Below are 22994 nucleotides of genomic sequence, written 5' to 3' on the forward strand. Positions count from 1 at the left end.
TACCTAAGCATAGAAATCATAGCCTTTTATGTACATGTTGAAAACAGAATGATAATAGGATCTGAATTCAAGTTCCTTTTGTCGCCGTCTTGCACCTTACTCACAATGATTTTAGATGAGCTTCACATACAGAATGTTAAAAAATAGCCATTCTATTGAGGCCCTCCCAAAAAGTCTCCTTTGGTAATGAGTTCCATCATATATGCCAGGTGATTTCTTAGTTTTGGGGTAATTTATTACGTTAAGAATAAGGAAAGAATGTATAACTGAAATAAATCCACAGGTTTAACAAAACTTGAGAAGTTGTGCCAGTTGTTAGAGAAACAAAGAAGAAAAGAGACAGCCTTAACTTTTAGGAAGAGAGCCCACCCTCTGGCAAATATGTTTATCCTTTAAGTATAAACTAAACAGATTAGTGAATTGTGTTAGGTTTTGCTTTCTTATTTCATTCTTAAGTGAAAGTAAAATAGCTAAAATATAATATGGGGGATGAGAGATGGATAAATGATTGATTTGATGTATTCATGAAAATGAAAATGATTTTATTTGTAATGTTTGAACAGATATTGTTCAGTACTTGTCCTGCCTCAAACACTACACAGGAGATATTTAAAAAATTCTGATCAGAGGTGAAGAAGGAAAGAATGGAGGAAAAGGGCAGACAAAAATCCAGTTGACTCATCTCCTTTGTATAATTGGCAAAAATGTGGTTTTGTTTTCTTCCCTTGTTGAGATGAATCTTTTTAGTACATCTGAGAGTGTTGTTCAGGTTTTTATTACAAATGCCCTAGCTATTCTAGGTATGACTGACTTATGCTATATCCAAAAAGTATAGTCTGATATTTGTTCACTCATTTCTTGGGCACTTGGTTTGAACAATGTTCTTTTTATCATTTAAGGGAAAAAATTAACTTAAATGCTAATAACAAACTCTGAAACTTTGTGACTTCAGTCCATTTATTGCTCCCGGGCAGTGCCATTTTGAATTAAGTACAGTTCAGTCAATAATATCAATAGACTATTTTTGACTAAGATTATAATGACCAGTTTTGGGTCTATTCTAGAGGAATAAAATATGATGCTCTTCTAAAATATTCTTGACACTTTTCCCCTACACTTAGTCATGCCACTAGTAGTTTTATTTTATTTTTTCTGAAGTTGCTCCCAGTCCTTGGCAACGTTTCCTGGCAACCTTCTATGCATAATATTTGTAGAATTGTTGAGGTGGAAGGTGTTCTGTGTATGCAAACACAGAACTAGTTTTTACCATGTTCTGTTTTACTCCATGGTTTCTACAAAGGTATCATTTATGTGAGACCTTTTCCTTCAGGATGTTTCCTGCAGCTTTTGGCCATTTCCAGCTTTAATGAAGCATCCAATTTTGGATAAACTACTGCTTCATAGTACATATTTGGTTCTTTGATGTCAATATTTATGAAAGTAAATGCTAGAATAAACATCTGTGTTTCCTTATTTCTGAAGCCTTCATTCTGTTGAGCCTACTGATTCTGGGTTTCATCTACAGAAGTGAAGTTAGTTCTGTATTTCCCAGTCAACAATGTATTCACCATTGCTGGATTTGGGGAGACAGGGAAAAATACAATTTTTGAAGGGAAAAATACAACTAGTAGGGTAGATTTAATTAGATTCTTTTTCATGAAGCAAATCAGTGGCATCCAGATGTATTTCAGTACAGCCTTCTGTTTATAATTTGCCTACCATCAGTAAATTAGGTTGACTAGCAGTCATATCTTAATGAAACTAAACAGTTTTCTTTTCCTAAGCCTTTCTCCTTAATCTTTTTTACATTTAACCATGGAGTTAACTATTTACCCTCTTATTATGCTATTATGAGCTATTATCATGCTATTATGAGCTAATCTGTAGTTTTTATTACCTAAACAAAATGTTTCAAACTTAAGACTTAAATGCTTGAATCTTTCATTTATAAATTGTATGTTGTTAAAATCTATTTTGATTTAGAATTCTACAGATTTTCAGTGTAGATTTGAGAAGAGATATTTACTTGCCTAGGAGACTGTTGTGCTTTCTTGTGCCATATTTAGTCATTAGTCTTTATTCAAATAAGAGATGAGAAAGATGATCATTTTCAGATTCTTTTTCAGAATCAGAGGAACTATAGGCATCATACAGATTTCTAAGTACCTTGTTTTTCATGGTATAACTTGATTGTTCTTTTGTAATAGTGGTAAGATCCTGATTCCATAATGTTAATAGTCAATTCTTTCTTGGCCTTGAAAATTATTTTAGGACTTTTTGTTCTTTATTAACTTGTCCCATAGATAGTGGGATGATGTGGAAAGAGGCTGCTTGCTTTTGTTCCTTCGAAAAGCAGGTCCTTCTAGATTTAGCCCCTTGCGAGGTGAAGGTCCTCTTCAGACTTCTCCATCTTGTTTTTTCCAAATGCTTCTCTCTCCAAGCACCTCGGCTCATTATTCTACTTTTCCCCATAAAAGGAATTCCTGTTCCTTGACCCATTCCTGGTTCTTGCTACAGGCTTCTGTAGGGTGTGTTTTCAGACTTGACTCTGTAACTGCCAGCTCTAGAGGAAGGAGCTGGGCAAAAATTCTAACAATGGAGCGACTGTAGATGCTCCATTTCAGATAGTTTCGTCAGTAGATTGAGCAGGAGCTCGTTTCTCTACTAGATTACCTAGGAATAAAGTGTGCCTCTTTAGGGCTAGTATTAATTTTTCTGAGTCAATACAATAAAATATTGGAGGAATATTAAAAATTGTAATATAAATATGGTAATATAAAATTTTTAATAATTAAATTTGGTTATCAGATGTTCTGGAAATTCTTAAGTCTTAAATTCAGATGTGCTGAGAGAATAACCATATGAATTTACAATACTTCTCTGGTTATTTCTTTCATGTACTGATGGAAGACTTGCCTTAGAGTTACTGAGCATTCTGTTGTCTTCTCCTTTGAAAATTACTGCATGAATGGCTCACACATTCCAGCAGTCTTCATGTTAATTCCTTTCTAAGCTGTTGGTTGTATGAAGCTTATTCTCTGGTAGATTCTTCAGGAAAGACTCATGGGAACAATATTCTTTGAGTTCTACATATATTATGTAGCAAGAACTGAAAGTTTTTTTTTAATCTATGGCTTGTTATACTTGAAAGTCACTAGCTTCATTAAAGTGTGTTTGATATGGACTGTATTGGCTGTATCATTTTTCTCAGATCCATGTATGGTCTTTCAGTATGTAGTTTGAAGTTATCTTTTATTCTGGGAGAGTTTTCTTAAATTGTAGTTTTTAGCATGTTTTGTTTTGTTGCCTTGGTTTTCTTCAGGGACTCCTCCTAAACATGTTGGACAGTCTTGCTTATGTTACACAACAACTATTGTCTCTTAAATTTTTTTTAAATTCTAAAATTCAAATTTTCTTTTTTTAAATTCTAAAATTTGTGTTATGTTCCATTTTCTACCTTAGGCAATGCATTAACCCACTCTGTTTCTTATAACTTAAAGTCTTCATTCCTAAAATAAGTTTTTATTTCTAAATCTTTCCTCAGTTTGATCACCTCTCTTTTCATATCTTCCTTGCCTGCAAACACATCATTTCCAAGTGTTTCTAATTTTGAGGTTTTTCATTGCTTCTCACATTTAAAGAAGATTTTTAGCATGTTTTGAACTATGAGATCACAGTTTTCCCTACTTTCAATCAGGGGGTTTCATCAGTTAACATTGGATGTCATACTGTGGTAAAGATACAGCCTGTTCAGTAGCCTTTATTGTGCTGTAGTCTTTTTTGTTAGTTTGTTTTTTATTTTTAAATTGGGGTATAATAGTGGATCTGCCTTATTTGGTTAAAAATTTTCTAAGCTCTACCATTGCTTTAACTGGAATATAAGTGCTTTGAAACAAAACTTTATGAAGCATTTCATCTTCTGGTTAAGGAATATCTGCTTTCCTCTCACTATATTAATTTCCATTTTTAATCATCTTATATTATCTTATAGTTGCTAATACTTTGTGATTATTTCTTTAAAATTTGAACCCATTAGTCACGTGAGATTTTGGATATTTGGAACTTCTATTAATTGAATTCGTTGAAAGTTCATAAAGTTTATAGAATGTTCTGCTAATTATGACTTTGCTGAGGTTCCCTAGAGAAATACCATTTTGCCACCAGAAAAAAAGTGAACTTAAAAATCTTTAAAATCTCAGCTGCTATATCCATAATTCTTTGTAGATGTATTGGAAGTGTCAGAACTCCATCGAAATTTGTTGTGTCTTTCTTCCAGTGCTTGTCACCTGCCTTCATGACCATCTTGGTGAAGTTTTCTTCATAACCTTGATACAAAAAGACACTCTCTTGAATTTTATTTGAAAATAGGCTGAAGGCCTTCCTGCCAATGTCTTATCTCAGCGCACGCATCATCTGACACAAATCTGAGTGAGCTGTAACCTAGAGAATCATCCCTAAGTGCCTGCTGGGCCTAGAGAATCATTCCTAAGTGGCTGCTGGGCTCCATTTTCCTGTTTGCTTTTCTTGACAGACCTCAGGTTACAGGTGTCAGGCCTCACTGGGTCGGACGCATGTTTGTTTCTCTCGTCAGCTTCTTGACTGGTTCCTTTCCAGATTTCTGCAGGGCAGCCATATGGTCATTTCAGCATATTTTCTAGATTGCTTCTGTGGCAGGATTCCAGGTCTGGTTGATTAGTGTTTCAGAAACTACTCACACAGAGAGGGCTTTAGTTTTTGCCCTTTAGTTTTAGTTCCGATAGCACATTCAGATCTGGTGTCCTTCCTGTTATTGGAAGTTCATTTGATTTTGATGATTTTATTTTTTTATGTGGCTCATGTATTTGGCTTACTTTCCATCTTCTTATATGTTAAGCAAGAAAGGCCCATGAATGCCATTTGTGAAGTGCCTAGACAGTGCCAATTTTAGAAAGCTGAATCTAACAATAGTTCTGCTAGATGATCAGTATTAATATGCATTAGATTGGCTAGAGAGGTATACCAATCTGCTCTTTTCTACATTTTTTATTCTTAGTTATGTAATTCTTTAAATTGCTCTTTTTTGGGGGGTGGTGGTGGGATTTATTTTGGAAATTGCTGTCTGTAACTGTGAGGTAAGGAAGAAAATTACTCACAATGTTGGTAGTGATGTTTAAAAAACTGTTCATGACACTTTTTAAAGGATAGTAAAGCAGACTATTTTCAGGGAGACTATTGCGATAGGTGTAGGCACCACTGCAATGCAGAGAGAATAACCAGAAGTAAATACAGAGAGATTGGGCTCAAACTCGAAATACAAGTAGAAAAAGTGAGGATGTATAGCTAGCTAAGAAGAAGGATGGGAGTGAATAGATGAAAAATTACTAAGAGGAAAGAAACATCACACACACACACACACACACATTATGGGATTTAATGGCTGCTCCTTTTTGAATATAACTGTTAAAGGATAAAAAGGTTTTACACACTTGTGTTTTGATACTATTGACTAACATTGTTAACGTGATATATATGTGTAAAACTAGTTATTTAATATGAGGTCTGTGTAGAAAGGTCTGGAAAAGTTGGTACTTGTTACTTAGTTATCTTAAGCATTCTGCTGAATTGTATGACTTGAAGATTCTTTACAGTTGTAATGTTGGGTTTTGAATAAAGTAAGAAGCAGTTCATTCTTGGTGGTGGTGTTACAATAGCTAAGTTTCATGGAGTTATAGTCCTTACACAGTAGTTGAAGGAACAGTAGCTCTTTTTCAGAAGGTTTAAGTAAGTGGTCACTGAAATGCTTTAAGTGTAGATATGCTTTGCTTGTAACATCAGTGTTAATAGAAAGCTTGGCTTATAACCTTTATTGAGAGCTAAACACAGAGAATCAACAAATTTTACCTTTTATTTACTTATGCACACTGAACCTATGAAAACGTTGGAGTGTGTTAAAGTTTTAAGAAAAGAATGTGAGCATTCTTTATTATGTGTATTAGTGGACATTCTGTATGGCTACAACATGGCACTCAAAAATATTCCATCCTTTTTATCACCTGGTAAGGTTGGTTTAGAATGTGTCGTGGCTTGTTTCATGTTATTAAAGTGTAGCTTAAGTTCTTAAAATTTCTAACAATAATTTTTTTTAATTTGTAGAAATTCCACTTAACTTTGTTAATTTTCTACTTCAGATTAGTATCTTAATAAATCAGATTTCCAAAGCCAATAGTCAGTCAATCTTCAGTTACTGACTTTAAATGAAAAATTGTTGGGAACTAACTGATGAGTCTAACATCATATTGCAGTTCTCTGGCAGTTAGACATTAAGTGTCTTTTGCCTGTTGAGAACAATGCCTTGTATGCTATTTGGATTCAAAGTTTCTAATATAGCTTCTTGCTTTTAAACCTATTATACTACGATCAAATTGCCTTAAATTTCCAATTGGCTGTTGAGTTCAGTTCAATGCTCAGTCGTGTCCGACTCTTTGTGACCCCATGAATTGCAGCACGACAGGCCTCCCTATCCATCACCAACTCCCAGAGTTCACTCAGATTCACGTCCATCGAGTCCGTGATGCCATCCAGCCATCTCATCCTCGGTCGTCCCCTTCTCCTCCTGCCCCCAATCCCTCCCAGCATCAGGGTCTTTTCCAATGAGTCAACTCTTCGCATGAGGTGGCCAAAGTACTGGAGTTTCAGCTTTAGCGTCAGACCTTCCAGAGAAATCCCAGGGCTGATCTCCTTCAGAATGGACTGGTTGGATCTCCTTGCAGTCCAAGGGACTCTCAAGAGTCTTCTCCAACACCACAGTTCAAACGCATCAATTCTTCGGCGCTCAGCCTTCTTCACAGTCCAACTCTCACATCCATACATGACCACAGGAAAAACCATAGCCTTGACTAGATGGACCTTAGTCGGCAAACTAATGTCTCTGCTTTTGAATATGTTATCTAGGTTGGTCATAACTTTTCTTCCAAAGGAGTAAGCATCTTTTTTCATGGCTGCAGTCACCATCTGCAGTGATTCTGGAGCCCCCCAAAATAAAGTCTGACACTGTTTCCACTGTTTCCCCATCTATTTCCCATGAAGTGATAGGACCAGATGCCATGATCTTCGTTTTCTGAATGTTGAGCTTTAAGCCAACTTTTTCACTCTCCTCTTTCACTTTCATCAAGAGGCTTAAGGTCCTCTTCACTTTCTGCCATAAGGGTGGTGTCATCTGCATATCTGAGGTTATTGATATTTCTCCCAGAAATCTTGATTCCAGCTTGTGTTTCTTCCAGTCCAGCGTTTCTCATGATGTACTCTGCATAGAAGTTAAATAAGCAGGGTGACAATATACAGCCTTGATGTACTCCTTTTCCTGTTTGGAACCAGTCTGTTGTTCCATGTCCAGTTCTAACTGTTGCTTCCTGACCTGCATACAGATTTCTCAAGAGGCAGGTCAGGTGGTCTGGTATTCCCATCTCTTTCAGAATTTTCCACAGTTTATTGTGATCCACACAGTCAAAGGCTTTGGCATAGTCAATAAAGCAGAAATAGATGTTTTTCTGGAACTCTCTTGCTTTTTCCATGATCCATTGGATGTTGGCAATTTGATCTCTGGTTCCTCTGCCTTTTCTAAAACCATCAGGAAGTTCCCGGTTCACGTATTGCTGAAGCCTGGCTTGGAGAATTTTGAGCATTACTTTACTAGCATGTGAGATGAGTACAATTGTGCGGTAGTTTGAGCATTCTTTGGTATTGCCCTTCTTTGGGATTGGAATGAAAACTGACCTTTTCCAGTCCTGTGGCCACTGCTGAATTTTCCAAATTTGCTGGCATATTGAGTGCAGCACTTTCACAGCATCATGTTTCAGGATTTGAAAGAGCTCCACTGGAATTTCATCACCTCCACTAGCTTTGTTCGTAGTGATGCTTTCTAAGGCCCACTTGACTTCACATTCCAAGACGTCTGGCTCTAGATTAGTGATCACATCATCATGATTATCTGGGTCTTGAAGATCTTTTTTGTACAGTTCTTCCATGTATTCTTGCCAGCTCTTCTTAATATCTTCTGTTTCTGTTAGGTCCATACCATTTCTGTCCTTTATTGAGCCCATCTTTGCATGAAATGTTCCCTTGGTAGCTCTAATTTTCTTGAAGAGATCTCTAGTCTTTCCCATTCTGTTCTTTTCCTCTATTTCTTTGCATTGATCACTGAAGAAGGCTTTCTTATCTCTTCTTGCTATTCTTTGGAACTCTGCATTCAGATGCTTATATCTTTCCTTTTCTCCTTTGCTTTTTTCTTCTCTTCTTTTCACAGCTATTTGTAAGGCCTCCCCAGACAGCCATTTTTCTTTTTTGCATTTCTTTTCCATGGGGATGGTCTTGATCCCTGTCTCCTGTACAATGTCACGAACCTCATTCCCTAGTTCATCAGGCACTCTATCTATCAGATCTAGGTCCTCAAATCTATTTTTCACTTCCACTCTATAATCATAAGGGATTTGATTTAGGTCATACCTGAATGGTCTAGCGGTTTTCCCTACTTTCTTCAATTTATGTCTGAATTTGGCAATAAGGAGTTCATGATCTGAGCCACAGTCAGCTCCTGGTCTTGTTTTTGTGACTGTGTAGAGCTTCTCCATCTTTGGTTGCAAAGAATATAATCAATCTGATTTCAGTGTTGACCGTCTGGTTATGTCCATGTGTAGAGTCTTCTCTTGTGTTGTTGGAAGAGGGTGTTTGCTATGACCAGTGCATTTTCTTGGCAAAACTCTATTCCGTCTTTGCCCTGCTTCATTCCACATTCCAAGGCCAAATTTGCCTGTTACTCCAGGTGTTTCTTGACATCCTACTTTTGCATTCCAGTCCCCTATAATGAAAAGGACATCTTTCTTAGGTGTTAGTTCTAAAAGGTCTCGTAGGTCTTCATAGAACCGTTCAACTTCAGCTTCTTCAGTGTTGCTGGTTGGGGCATAGACTTGGATTACTCTGATATTGAATGGTTTGCCTTGGAGATGAAGAGAGATCATTCTGTCATTTTTGAGATTGCATCCAAGTACTGCATTTTGGACTCTCTTGTTGACCATGATGGCTACTCCATTTCTTCTGAGGGATTCCTGCCCGCAGTAGTAGGTATAATGGTCATCTGAGTTAAATTCACCCATTCCAGTGCATTTTAGTTCGCTGATTCCTAGAATGTCGACGTTAACCCTTGCCATCTCTTGTTTGACCACTTCCAATTTGCCTTGATTCATGGACCTGACATTCCAGGTTCCTATGCAATATTGCTCTTTGCAGCATCGGACCTTGCTTCATCACCAGTCACATCCACAGCTGGGTATTGTTTTTGCTTTGGCTTCATCTCTTCATTCTTTCTGGAGTTATTTCTCCACTGAGCTCCAGTAGCATATTGGGCCCCTACTGACCTGGGGAGTTCCTCTTTCAGTATCCTATCATTTTGCCTTTTCATACTGATCATGGGGTTCTTCTCAAGGCAAGAATACTGAAGTGGTTTGCCATTCCCTTCTCCAGTGGACCACATTCTGTCAGACCTCTCCACCATGACCTGCCCGCCCTGGGTTGCCCTGCGGGCATGGCTTAGTTTCATTGAGTTAGACAAGGCCATGGTCCTAGTGTGATTGGATTGATGCAAGTGTAGTATCAAGAGTAATTGGCTGTTAGAAAGCAGTAATTATTTTGTACAGTCCTCAGCAGGTATCCCAGAGGAACCCCAGGCCTACACTGCTCCATCCTCAGGGAAGATGAGGGGAGAGGGATAGTACAGCCTCTGTGTGTGTGTGGTGTGTGTTAGTCGCTCAGTCTGTCCAACTCTTTGCAACCCATCAGGCTCTTCTGTCCAGGAGATTCTCCAGGCAAGAGTACTGAAATGGGTGGCCATTCCCTTCACTAGGGGATCTTGCCAACCCAGGGATTAAACCCAGGTCTCCCGCACTGCAGGCAGATTCCTTACTGACTTGAGTCACCAGGGAAGCCTAATATAACCTGTAGATGGATTATAATGAGGACATCATTTCACAGACTGCTGCATGAGTAGTCATCTTCTGATCCTAATATGATGGTGCTGGAAACAGATGTGATTTTCTCCAGCCATCACATTTTCTTGCTGAATTTACTTACTCTGCATTTTACCCTCAAATATTTAAGTAGGAGATGTTAGCAACAGGGCTACAAGTGGCATGTTAAGAGTCTTACTACTTGACAGTTGCCCTTGATGTAGTTAGAACACATCACTCTAGCTGTCTGTTACCTACTTTTTGCCTTGTGTGCCTTCTTGTCCTTCACTGGTGTGCATGTGCCTTAATATACTACTTTATATTATAGCTTAATTCTACATATTACATCTCCCTCAACCAGAATGTAAATTCTTTGAGGAGAATATGAAATTTATTTTGTCATTCTCCTTGGTACATCAAACAGTACTTTTCATATAGTAGACATTCATCAAGTTTTAATCAGTGGTGGTTATTACCTGGTTTCACCACATATGAAGTTACTATTTTTCTGATGCCTGTTTAGCTTAAGTAATGATAATAAGTATTTAATTGATTTTCTTTCATACTTTAGAATATTTATTTTAGCAATTTTATTAATTTTAATTAAATTTTATTATTTAAGTGCTTATAAATTTAAAGATTAAGTATACTAATGTATGTTTCTAGTGGATACGGTGTCCTCTTGTTTGATTTACTTGAGTTGAGGTAATTTTGTAATAATTAGTTGAGCAATGTTGTGATCACCCAATTCAAAACTAAATACATATTCTAATCACAGCTGTAATCATGAAATAAACAATTTATTATGTTGGCTATATAAATGGAGTAGCCCCCCTTATCCACAGGGGACACATATCAGGACCTCCAGTTGAGCCTAAACCTGCAGATACTATTATATCCTGTATATCCTGTATTTTTCCTGTACGTAAATACTGATGGTAAAGCTTATTTTATAAGTTAGGCACAGTTAAGAGATTAACAACAATAATAAAATAAAAGTTGTAAGAATATACTGTTACAGGGACTTCCCTATTGGGCCAATGCAAGTGGCCTGGGTTCGATCCCTGGTCAGGAAACTAGATCCCACATGCTGCAACCAAATATCCTGCCATGCTGCAACAAATACCAAACATCCCACGTGCCACGGCTAAGACCCAGTGAAGCCAGAGTAAACATTTTAAAAATATATTGTAATAAAGGTTATGTGAGCATGGTCTCTCTCTCAAAATACCTCATACAAATATAATGCCTTTTCTATCTTAACTAAGTATTTATCACACACTGTGGCTCTTTTGCAGTTTGAGGTGCAGTGGCAGGAGAAACCAAATATCTTTTTCCTTCTTCACAACTTCACAGATAAAAGATTTGTTCTTACCATAGATCTTAGTAACCTGAGCATTTAATATTTTTTTCCTTCCTTTATTAAGCTGAGAACTTTCACATTTTCACTTCAAGGGAGTGTGTCTCAGCATCTCTTCGGCATAGCGGGTTGCCAGCATCACTACTCTTGTGCTTTGAGCCATTATTAAGTGAAATAATTGTTACTTACAAACACTGTGATACCAGGACAGTCAGTTGAATAACTGAGAAGGCTAGCATGTGGTTTAAAGTTGGGACACAAGTTTTTCATATATAGTGGCTTTCCATTTTCTGGTTGTAGGCCTTTTTATTGCTAAAAATGGTTCTTTTTCAAGGGATAATCTGTTTTTGTCCCTTGTTTCTTCTTGGTGGAGAGAACATAACGTAACTCTAAAAATTTTTAAATAATTCATTATAAATCAGATTATGAGAGATGTTAACTTTCTCTGCTTCCTAACATTGCTAAAATTTGTACATATTGCTTTCATAACCAAATTTTAAAAAATAATTAATAGAAATAGCTCCTGGTAGTTGAACTGCAAGCAGTCTGCATGTCTTCTGAATTGCTTATGGTGGGGCGAGATAAAAAGGAGAAAAAGAAGTAAACAGTAAGTCATAGAAAACAAATAGCAAGGAAGCATTCTAAGAGCAAGAAAACGTTCCATGAAAGAGCTACAGATTTAATCAGACTTGTCATAACAATAAATATAAGTGGGACGAACATATATTTTTCAGGAAGAAGGCTTACTATAAAGTTCTTTCAAAAGCCTAATTATATACAGTATACAAGAGTATTACCTAAATAGCACGATTAAAAGAAACGGAAAATGAAAGAATAGGCATACCAGATGCAGTATAATAGAAAGAAAGCATCAAGGGGTGATAAAATTAAATTTGATAGAGTTTAAAAGTAAAAAATAATAAATGGAACAGACTGTAATGGCAAAGCATATAAGTCATAATAATAATGTCATGGATCAATATGTAACCAAATTATACAGAACTAAATTTCTGTAACAGTTTTTTTTTTTTCTGGCCACTGAGCGCAGCTTGTGGGATCTTAGTTCCCCAGCCACCAGGACTGAACCCATGCCCTGCAGTGGAAGTCCAAGAGTCCTAACCACTGGACCACCAGGGAAGCCCTCAGAACTAAATTTAAATGATAAAAATTATAAGAGATAAAGAGAATTTTCATATCTCAATAGTAGTTTAGAAATTTTGGAGTAGTTCTCTAAATATGTGACAGATCATGGTTCTATTTTATTACTATATTCTGTATTTTTATTTCAGTATATAAGAAAAAGAACTGTATGCTGAAAACAGAAGATACATGCTCTCCATGACTGATGAAATATTTATAAAAACTGACTATGATTTTTGGTCACGAATAAAATTTCAGGTGATTCCAAACAGTAGAAATAGATTATCCTAGACTTTGCTTATTATAAAATAAAATGAGAGCTAAGTAATAAAGATAGGTAGGAAATCTGGTAATTTCCAGATCTTCTCTAACACTCTTGGGTCAAAGAAGAAATCAGAACTGCAGTTGTTAAGATACAGTTTGGCTCTCCAGCCCTCTGTGTCCAACGAGGTGGACCCCAGGGAGGTGGAAGACCAACTGTAAGAGACTTGAGCTTTCTCAGAGTCTGGTATTCATGAGAGTCCTAGACTCAAAGGACATGAGTTTGAGCAAGCTCTGGGAGAAGGTGAAGGCTCGGGAAGCGCACTGCGGTCCATGCCGTAGCAAAGAGTTGGACATGACTGAGTGGTGACTGAACGAAGAGTTGTCCCCTGCAGAACTGCGGGTGACTGTGTGTGAATAATGTGACAGCTCACAGTATGCTGCATTCCCTTTTATCTTCTGATTTTTAAAAAAAGGACAACAATTTTGTGTTTTGTTTTCAGAAGACTAAAGGACAATATTCAGTAACAAACGTTTCTTGACCCTCTGTAATGTGCAAGGCATTTTCTTTGATGTGAAATATAACTGAATAAGACTAAGCCTTGGATACTTGTAATCCACTGGATTTTATTATAGTATGCACATTTGAGATGCATACATGAAAATTTTTTTATATTTTCATTGTAAAAAAACTATATAGAGTTCAGTATGATCTCTGTTTTCAGCAGAGGTAAAACAGATCATTATAGTAGATTGATTGAACTGTGTAGAATGTCCGGAGATCTTGGTTCCTTTTTACCTCTGTCACTTATTAGCAGTTTTGTTTCATTGGACAATTTAATTTTATCCCTCTGGGCTTCGAATTCTTCATCCATTAAGGAGGAAACTGAATTAAAATAAGATTCTGTATACATGTTTTTTTGTGCACATGTAGCTGTGAATAAATTTATTTGTAAATATTGACTATCGACTCCTTTTTAATCTGTAGGGACCAAACTTACCCTCTGGTCAGAAAGGAAGGACAGATTTAGGGCTTTATGCAAGCAGAGGAGAGTGTGTATATCTTTAAGAAGGACAGAGATGAAGAAAAGAAGAGCATTGAGAAAGGTTTCACAGAGGCAGCACGACACCTGAGCTGGTCTTGAAGATAAGTTTTTGCCAAGTGTACAGAGAAGGGGAATATTTTAGATGCAGGAGATGATAGAAAGAATAGAGGCAGAGAAGCGAGTACTTCACATTTGTGAAATTGGAATTTATTAGTAGTTGTTACGGTTCTTAGTAGTTAGCAGAGGTTTATGGAGGAGTGGTGGTAGCAAGCCATTAAGTATTGAGCTATATGGGAGATGAATTGTGAAAAATAATGGCCTTTGAGTCAAAGACTGAATAAACCGTGGCAATTTTTTTTAGCAGTGGAGGGAGGTGGCCCTGTAAGATAAAGTTAGTGTGGATTCAGAGATAGCAGTTAGGAAACTGGCAGTTTAGTTGAGACATGATGAAGTCTTAATTAAAATAATGGCAGTGGAGATGATATAGAGGGTTAAGAATAGGTCTCTAAAATGAATGAGCTTTGTAGGGTGTGACAGTATATGCAAAATTTAATACGTGAATGTATTTTCCTTTGGTCTATAAATTTCATCAGCTCATACAGGATGGCTTTTAGGGTAAATATACATTGTGGGGACAATTGGCAGGATGGTATTTTACAAACTATGAAGTTTAAATAATTTTAAGTTTTACTTTATTCTTATGACTAATGTATTTTTTCCTTCCCTTTTTATAGTGGACAGGCCCAAATCTCAGCAAGTTCGAACCTCTAGCACAATAAGGCGAACCTCTTCCCTGGATACCATAACAGGACCTTATCTCACAGGACAGTGGCCACGGGATCCTCATGTTCATTACCCCTCATGCATGAAAGATAAAGCTACTCAGGTAAAATAAGCGTATCAGTCTCATTACCCTATAGTTCTTCTGTTTTGATCACAGTAAAAATGTAATTTAATCAGATTTTCCCAATTATTAAATATATCAAAGAAAACGATATCTTTAATAAACTTTAAACTAAAAACTTTTATCACCTGGGTTTTTGAATTATTTAGTATTTAATAAGTAGAACATCAGTCTGTATTAGTGATTTTTGAGGCTTACAGTTTTAAGAATTAACTTTCCTACAGAAATTAATATAATGACTAGTAACTATATTAGAAAATACAGGCATATTTCATTATGCTTCTCAGATATTGCCTTTTTTAATACAAATTCAATGTTTTCGGCAGTCTTCAACCGAGCAAGGCTGTCAGCGTCAGTTTTTCCAACAGCATTTGCTCACTTCATGTCTCTGTCAGATTCTGTCAATTCTTTCAATGTTTCAAACTTTTTTTATTATTATATGTGTTATGGTGATCCATCATCAGTGATCTTTATTGATACTGTTGCAAAAGGATTATGACTTGCTGAAGGTTCAGATGATGGTTAGCATTTTTAGCAATGAAGTGTTTTTAATTACAGCATGTACATTGTTTTTTTAAGATGTAATCCTGTTGAACATTTAACAGATGATAGTAATAGAATAAACGTAGTTTTTGTATGCACTTGAAAACCAAAAATTTTGTGTGATTTGCTTTATTGTGGTGGTCTGGAACTGAACCTGCAGTATCTCCAAGGTATGCTGGCATAAGTAATTTTTGAAGAATACCTGTGCAGTTCTTGGAAATAATTTATAAAGTATTAATACATAGCTAAGGAAATTTATGTTAAAGGATTTTTTTCCTGTTTAAAACCAAAACTGAAATCCTTGAGAAAGAAATAGAAAATTTTCTGTTTGTCACACTTTCCCATTTTTGGTCACACTTTCCCTATTTGTGGAAGATTTCTGAAGCTTTTGATTTGAAAAGTTTTCCTTCCATGGCAGGAAAATATCTGAAAACATCCTAATATATGGTTCCTGAATTCCTGACCATATCTGTATAGCATTGGTCAATCAGCATTATGAAGAATTACTAAGAGTATGAGAGATGGCTGTTGGCCTTAAGGAACTTACAGCATAGTTGGGAAGATAAGATGTAAATGGAAGAAAATTGGTAACAGAAGACAGAGTATAATTAGGTATTAGATGAATGGAGCATTGAAATATAAGGGAATTCAGAGGAATGGGAACATTTTTGGCCTTGTGGATGAGGGAAATAGAAGGATTAGAGTTTCATGTCTGAAGAATGAGGGAAAGAGGAGAAAATTTTGGACATGATCTATGAAAACCTTTTCCAGTTTTGTAATTTTCTCAGGCAAGCTTGCAGCCATGGCATTAGCTTTTTTATCTCCATCCTCTCAGTTTGTCTGTGTAATACTTCAGGTGTCCTGCATCAAGTCTTCTGCTTTCCACTCTTGATGAGAAAAAAGAGCAGTTTGATGTAGTAGGCCCTGGGATGTGGGCCTGGACACTTAGACATGGTCATGGATAATTCAAAACTATCTTTCTGGAGGGGCTGGACTCAGAAGTGTGATAGAGTATAGGAAAAGACTATAAAAAGAAAGACGGTCAAGAGATCAAGGACTCAGTTTTTAGAAATGCACACAAGGGAAGGATAAAACATTAATGTATTCACCTGGTAGCAACGAGAAGAAAATTAACATTTACTGACTATTTACCATGTACTTTGTGTTTTTATATCTGTGTTTCATTCTCATTTAATTCATTTATAAGGACATTATAAAATTACACAATGGAGAAGCAGAAATTCAGGGAAGTTAAGTGACTTACTCAGTATCATAAAGCTAGAAAATGCTGGAGCCAGGTTTCTAATCAGGTTAATTTGTCAGCCAATCTAAACTTCAATTTTCTTGTGTGTGTATCACCTAGTAGAGTAATTGGCACAATACTTAAAAATGGTAGGTATTCTTTCTATAGTAAAAAGAAATCGTATCTTTTATTGAATATATATGCTTTATGCTGACATTCTCCAAAAACATTATCTTACTCATTCTTCACCAAAATTCTGAGAAAGAAGAGGGAACAGAAAAAGAGCAAAAGCTTAGAGAAAACTAAAATAGTGTAGCCTTACACACCAAAGGGAAACTTGTTTTAAAAAAGAAAAGATTATGAACAGTCTTAGGTACTATCGCGAGGTCACAGAACGTAAGCACTAGATGTAGGGATTAGGGGCACATTGTCTTGGAGAGTGAAAGACGGATAATATGCCAAGAGGGGAGGGTACTTGGGAGTCAAGAAGAGAGTGATATGGAGATAACAGAAAGAGGAGCTGGGTAGGTTTCTTAACCATATCTGTTTCTTTACCTGTGCAGTGGGATTAATGAAACCTAACTCGTGATAATGCTGGATGACTAAAGTGAAAGTGAAGTAGCTCAGTCTTGTCTGACTCTTTGCGACCCCATGGACTGTAGCCTATCAGGCTCCTCTGTCCATGGGATTCTCCAGGCAAGAATACTGGAGCGGGTTGCCATTTCCTTCTCCAGGGGAGCTTCCCAACCCAGGGATTGAACCTGGGTCTCCTGCATTGCAGGCTGGCACTTCAGGATAATATTTGAAAGTGAATGGGCTTCTCTGGTGGCTCAGTGGTAAAGAATCTGCCTGCAATGCAGGAGACTTGGGTTCAATCCCTGGGTCAGGGAGATCCCCTAGAGAAGGGACTGGCTACCCACTCCAGCATTCTTGCCTGGAGAATTCCATGGACAGAGGAGCCTGGTAGGCTACAGTCCATGGGGCCGCAAAGAGTAGGACATGACTGAGTGACTAACTACTTGAAAGTGAATACGGCAATACATAGGTTATTAGCAGTAGATACAGATAGGCCCATTTGTAACATTTGCAGAGTCTGGAGCAAATACAAACTGTACACCTACATACCATATACATACTAAATTAAATCAACAAACTGTTACATAAAATCTGTTTTATCCATTCATTCTTTATATATAAACCTTCCTATAGACCTTGAGGTTCATGTTTGAATGAAGTCCTGGATTCTTTGGAGTTGAATGCCAGAATGTGTCTGCATGATGCTGAGCCCACCCTACCCTCTGAGCCTGAACCCATAACTCTTCCTGTCACTCACACCATTCTATACTCTGAGGGATGGCCTTATGCAAATGTGTCAGCTGCCTAGTCTTCACCTTCATACTCCATATATACTTTCTCAGAGAGTGAGACCAGGAGTAGGCCTTTGTAGACCCTGGAAATCAGGTCTGGTGTGGTTTGAACAACGAACTCATGAGTCTAGGTTATCCAGAGCAAAGTTGATGGCAGAGCCATGGGCTCATGATGTGTATGCCCTTCTGGCCCCAGAGTCTCTTCACCCTTTGGGAAGAGGCATGGCTGGAAGAGGGCCACAGCAATTCCCCCAAAAGCTTGAGGTCCAAGGTAGGGCCTTACTCGCCTGGGTCTTCATGTAGATTGTCTATTTGAGAAGTCAGACATTGATAGGAAGGCAAAATACAGGCCTCGTTTTACATGTGATGTTCTGAGGCTTAGAGAAGTTTAGTAACTTGTACATTGTTATATAGCTAATAAATATGAAGAGATTTGAATCCAGATTTGGCTGACTCCAAAGGTTTTATGTTTTTTCCAGTTCCTCACTGCCTTCCATAGTAATCACTAAAGTGTGTAGTACTTGCCTCACATGTGTAAGAAATGGTCTTGCCCTGAAGCATTTTTAGTTTAATTGAAGATATAAGAGATAAACATAGGAGATGGTTATTATTGTCACATTCATCCTTCCTTGGTTAATTCTTTAACTCTTGGGGAAGGAAGATTATTTTTATTTATTTAGTGGAAATTAGTAAAGAGAAAGTGCTGTAGTCCGTTTGCTACAGATATTAAATACCTAGGCTGTCTGACTTTAGTGGAGGGAATCAAGTATTTTCCATTTTTCATTTTTCATATTTCAGCTACCTTAACTGATGGTTAGAAATAGAATTTTTATTGTTTAATACATTTACACATTGGGCCCTTTTAAAAGAAGTTGCATATTGTGAAAAAGACTATGGACTTTAGAGACAAATCTTGTGTTCAAATCAAGGCCCAAAATGAGGGAACTTTACGGGACAGTAGAATTGTTGTATATCTTGACAGAGGTTTGGTTACAAGGGTGGATATACTATATTTATTAGAACTTATATAAGTATACACTGTGCATTCTAACATACAACTTAACTTTAATATATAGAATATAAATATTGACATCTAAAAGATGTTTAGGTATCCCAGGTTCTTGGATTGGAAGAATTAATATTGTTAAAATGGCCATACTACCCAAAGCAATCTACAGGTTTAATGTTATCCATGTCAGATTACCCATGACATTTTTCACAGAACTATAACGAATAATACTGAAATTTATATGAGACCACAAAGGACTCAGAATTGCCAAAGCAATCCTGAAGAAAAAGAATAAAGCTGTATGCATAACCTCCCAAATTTCAGGCAATACTGCAATGCTGTAGGAATAAAAAAAGTGCAATATTGGCCCCAAAACAGGTATATATATCAATGGAACAGAATAGAGAGCCCAGAAATAAACCCACAAACCTACAGTCAGTTAATCTTTGACACAAGAGGCAAGAATATTCAGTGGGGAAAAGACAGTCTCTTCAAGTGGTTGTGGGAAAGCTGGCCAGCCACATATAAATCAATGAAGTTGGAACACACCTTTGCAACATACACAAAAATAAACTTAAAATGGCTTAAAGACATAAATAAAGATGTGATGCCATAAAACTCCTAGGAGAGGGACTTCCCTGGTGGTCCAGTGACTAAGAATCTACCTTGCAATGCAGGGGGTGTGGAGGCTCCTTCCTTAATGAAGTAACTAAGATCCCACATACCACTGTGCAGTTTAGCCTGTGTACCACAGCTAGAGAAAGCCCGTGTGCTGCAACAAAGACCCAGCAGGGCCAAAGAAGAAAAAAAGAGTAAAACTCCCAGAAGAGAACATAGGCAAACATTCTGTGACATAAATTGTTCCGTATTCTGTGATATAGATCATACTACCAATGTTTTCTTAGGTCAGTTTCTCTCAAGGCAAAAGAATTAAAAGCAGAAATAAACAAATGGGAGCTAATCAAACTTACAAGTTTTGCACAGCAAAGGAAACCATAAAGAAAATGAAAAGACAACCTATGGAATGGGATAAAATATTTGCAAATGATGCAACTGACACAGATGGGCTTAATTTCTAAAATACACAAACAGTTCTTACAGCTTAATATCAAAAACCAACTCAATCAGAAAATGCGCAGGACAGCTAACTAGACTTTTCGCCAGAGAAGATATACAGATGGGCAACAGGCACATGAAAATATGCTAATCATTGCTAATTATTAGAGAATTGCAAATCAAAATTATGATGAGTTATCACTTCACACCAGTCAGAAAAGCTGTCATCAAAAAGTCTACAAATAATAAATCTTGGAGAGGGCGTGGAGAAAAGGAAACCCTCCTACACTGTTAATGGGAATGTAAATTAGTACAGCCACTATGAAAAACAGTACGGAGGTTCCTTAAAAAACTAAAAATAGAGCTACCATATGAGCCAGCAATCCTAATCCTGGGCATACATCCAGAAAAGACAAAAATCTCTTAAAAAGATACATGCTCCCAATGTTCGTAGCAGCATTATTTACGAGAGCCAAAACATGGAGCAACCTGTGGCCATCAACAGATGAAGATAATGTGTTATATGTTATATGATGGAATATTACTTAGCCATAAAGAAGAATTAAATATTTTCATTTGTAGCAGTATGGATATACATAGAAATTATCATACTAAGTAAAGTGAGTCTGATAAAAGACAAACACTATGATATCACTTATGTAGAATCTAAAAAAATGATACGAATGAACTTACAAAACAGAAGCTGACTCGAAGACACAGAAAACAAACTAGTGATTACAAAAGAGGAAAGGGGGAGAGAGAGAAATTAGGACCTTGGCATTAACGGATACAAACTATTGTATATAAAATAAACCCGGTTTTACTGTGTACCATAGGGAACTATATTCAATATGCTGTAATAACCTATAATGGAAAAGAATCGGAAAAAGAACATATATGTGTATGTAGGTGTGTATGGATCACTTTGCTGCACATGTGAAACTAATGCAATATTATAAATCAAACTACTTCAATTAAAAAAATGTAAGACCTATTTTTCAAAAGCATCATTTGGAGTTTTTTTTCCTCTGTGTATTAGATTCAAGCAACTAGTTCAAGAAAGTAAAAGACCCAATAATTGATGATATTCAACAAAGTTAAAAAAAAAAAAAAAGATTAAGGACTTGAATATAAGATCCGAAGTCATTGAAATCCTAAAAGAAAACGTAGGTGGTAAGCTCCTTGATATGAGTCTTGGTGATGATTTTTTTGGATTTAAAACTTAAAATGAAGACAATACAAGAAAAAATAAACAAGCAGAACAACATCAAACTAAAAAGCTTCTTGCACATCAAAGGAGGCCATAGACAAAATATAAGGCAACCTACTAAATGGGAAGCCTGGTCACAAAGAGTTGGACACAATTTAACAACTGAACAACTAAATGGGAAAAAATATTTGCAAATTATATATCCTATAAAGGGTTTGTATCCAAGATATATAAAGAACTCAGACAACTCAATAGCAAAACAATCTAAAAAAACAGGCAGAAGACCTGAATAGACATTCTTTCAAAGACATACAGATGGCTACCAGACGCTCAATGTCACTAATCATCAGGGAAATGCAAATCAAATACACGATGAACTATCACCTCATACTTGAAGAAAATATTATCAAAAACACAAGAGATAACAAGTGTTGGTGAGAATGTGGAGAAAAGGGAATTCTTGTCCTGTTTGTAAGAATGTAAATTGGTGCAGTTACTACAGAAAACAGCATAGCAGTTCCTCAAAAAATTTAAAAATAGAACTACTATATGATTTAGCAGTTCAATTTCTGGGCATTTATCCAAAAGAAAATATTAGCTTGAAAAAAGCATAGGCACCCTCATGTTCATTATGGAATTACTTAACCAAGATAGGGATGCAGTCTAACTGTCTGTTGATAGATGGATGTATCAAGAAAATGAATAGATAAAAAATACTATTATTCAGCCATAAAAAAGGAAATCTTGCCATTTGTGACATCATGGATGGACCTTGAGGGTATTATACTAAGTGAAATAAGTCAGATAAAGACAAATACCATATTTTATCACTCATACATGGAATCAAAAACAAAAATCTACCATCTCCTAGATATAGAGAACAGATGGTAGTTGCCAGGGTGGAGGGAGTTCAGTTCAGTTCAGTCGCTCAGTCGTGTCCGACTCTTTGTGACCCCATGAATCGCAGCATGCCAGGCCTCCCTGTCCATCACCAACTCCGGGAGTTCACTCAGACTCATGTCCATCGAGTCAGTGATGCCATCCAGCCATCTCATCCTCTGTCGTTCCTGCCTGCCCCCAATCCCTCCCAGCATCAAAGTCTTTTCCAATGAGTCAACTCTTCGCATGAGGTGGCCAAAGTACTGGAGTTTCAGCTTTAGCATCATTCCTTCCAAAGAAATCCCAGGGTTGATCTCCTTCAGAATGGACTGGTTGGATCTCCTTGCAGTCCACGGGACTCTCAAGAGTCTTCTCCAACACCACAGTTCAAAAGCATCAATTCTTCAGCGCTCAGCTTTCTTCACAGTCCAACTCTCACATCCATACATGACCATTGGAAAAACCATAGCGGGGTGGTTAAAATGGGTGAAGGGAGCCAAAAGCACAAACTTCTAGTACTAAAGTCATGGGGATATAATTCACAGCATGGTATGTATACTTGATAATACTGCATTGCATATTTGAAAGTTGCTAAGAAAGAAAATCTTAAAAGGTCTCATCACAAGGATAAAGCTTTTTGTAACTGTATGGTGGCAGATTTCACTAGACTATTGTGGTGATGATTCAATATTTGTATATATACAAATATTGAATTATGTTGTATACCCAAAACTAATATAATGTCATATGTCAGTTATACCTCAATTTAAAAGAAAGCTAGAGCACTCGCTTTGACAAGACTAACATCAAACATACATGCATATGTTACTAATTGTTTCCTTTAAATCAAGAATGATTCATTAGGTGTGAAATGCCATTTCATCTTTGAAATGAAGGTTGTTTTAACTCATAACCTATAATTTGGTGAGTTTTTAAATACTTAATTGATCATAGTTACACTTCTGAAATGAATACTATTCATTTATGGAGTTCTTTGTT

At 36.7% G+C, this 22994-nt stretch overlaps 1 protein-coding gene across 1 annotated transcript in view; it reads left to right on the forward strand.

The window, feature by feature from the left end:
• The window catches only part of GLCCI1 (glucocorticoid induced 1), a 110345-nt gene that overhangs the window by 16869 nt on the left and 70482 nt on the right, over positions 1-22994 (forward strand). The window contains exon 3 of the mRNA XM_040260509.1: positions 14519-14670. Within this exon, the coding sequence (XP_040116443.1) occupies positions 14519-14670 (152 nt within the window). The remainder of the gene's footprint in view (positions 1-14518; positions 14671-22994) is intronic.

The sequence above is a fragment of the Oryx dammah genome, unplaced genomic scaffold (assembly GCF_014754425.2).
Source record: "Oryx dammah isolate SB20612 unplaced genomic scaffold, SCBI_Odam_1.1 HiC_scaffold_18, whole genome shotgun sequence".
In the NCBI taxonomy this organism is placed as follows: domain Eukaryota; kingdom Metazoa; phylum Chordata; class Mammalia; order Artiodactyla; family Bovidae; genus Oryx; species Oryx dammah.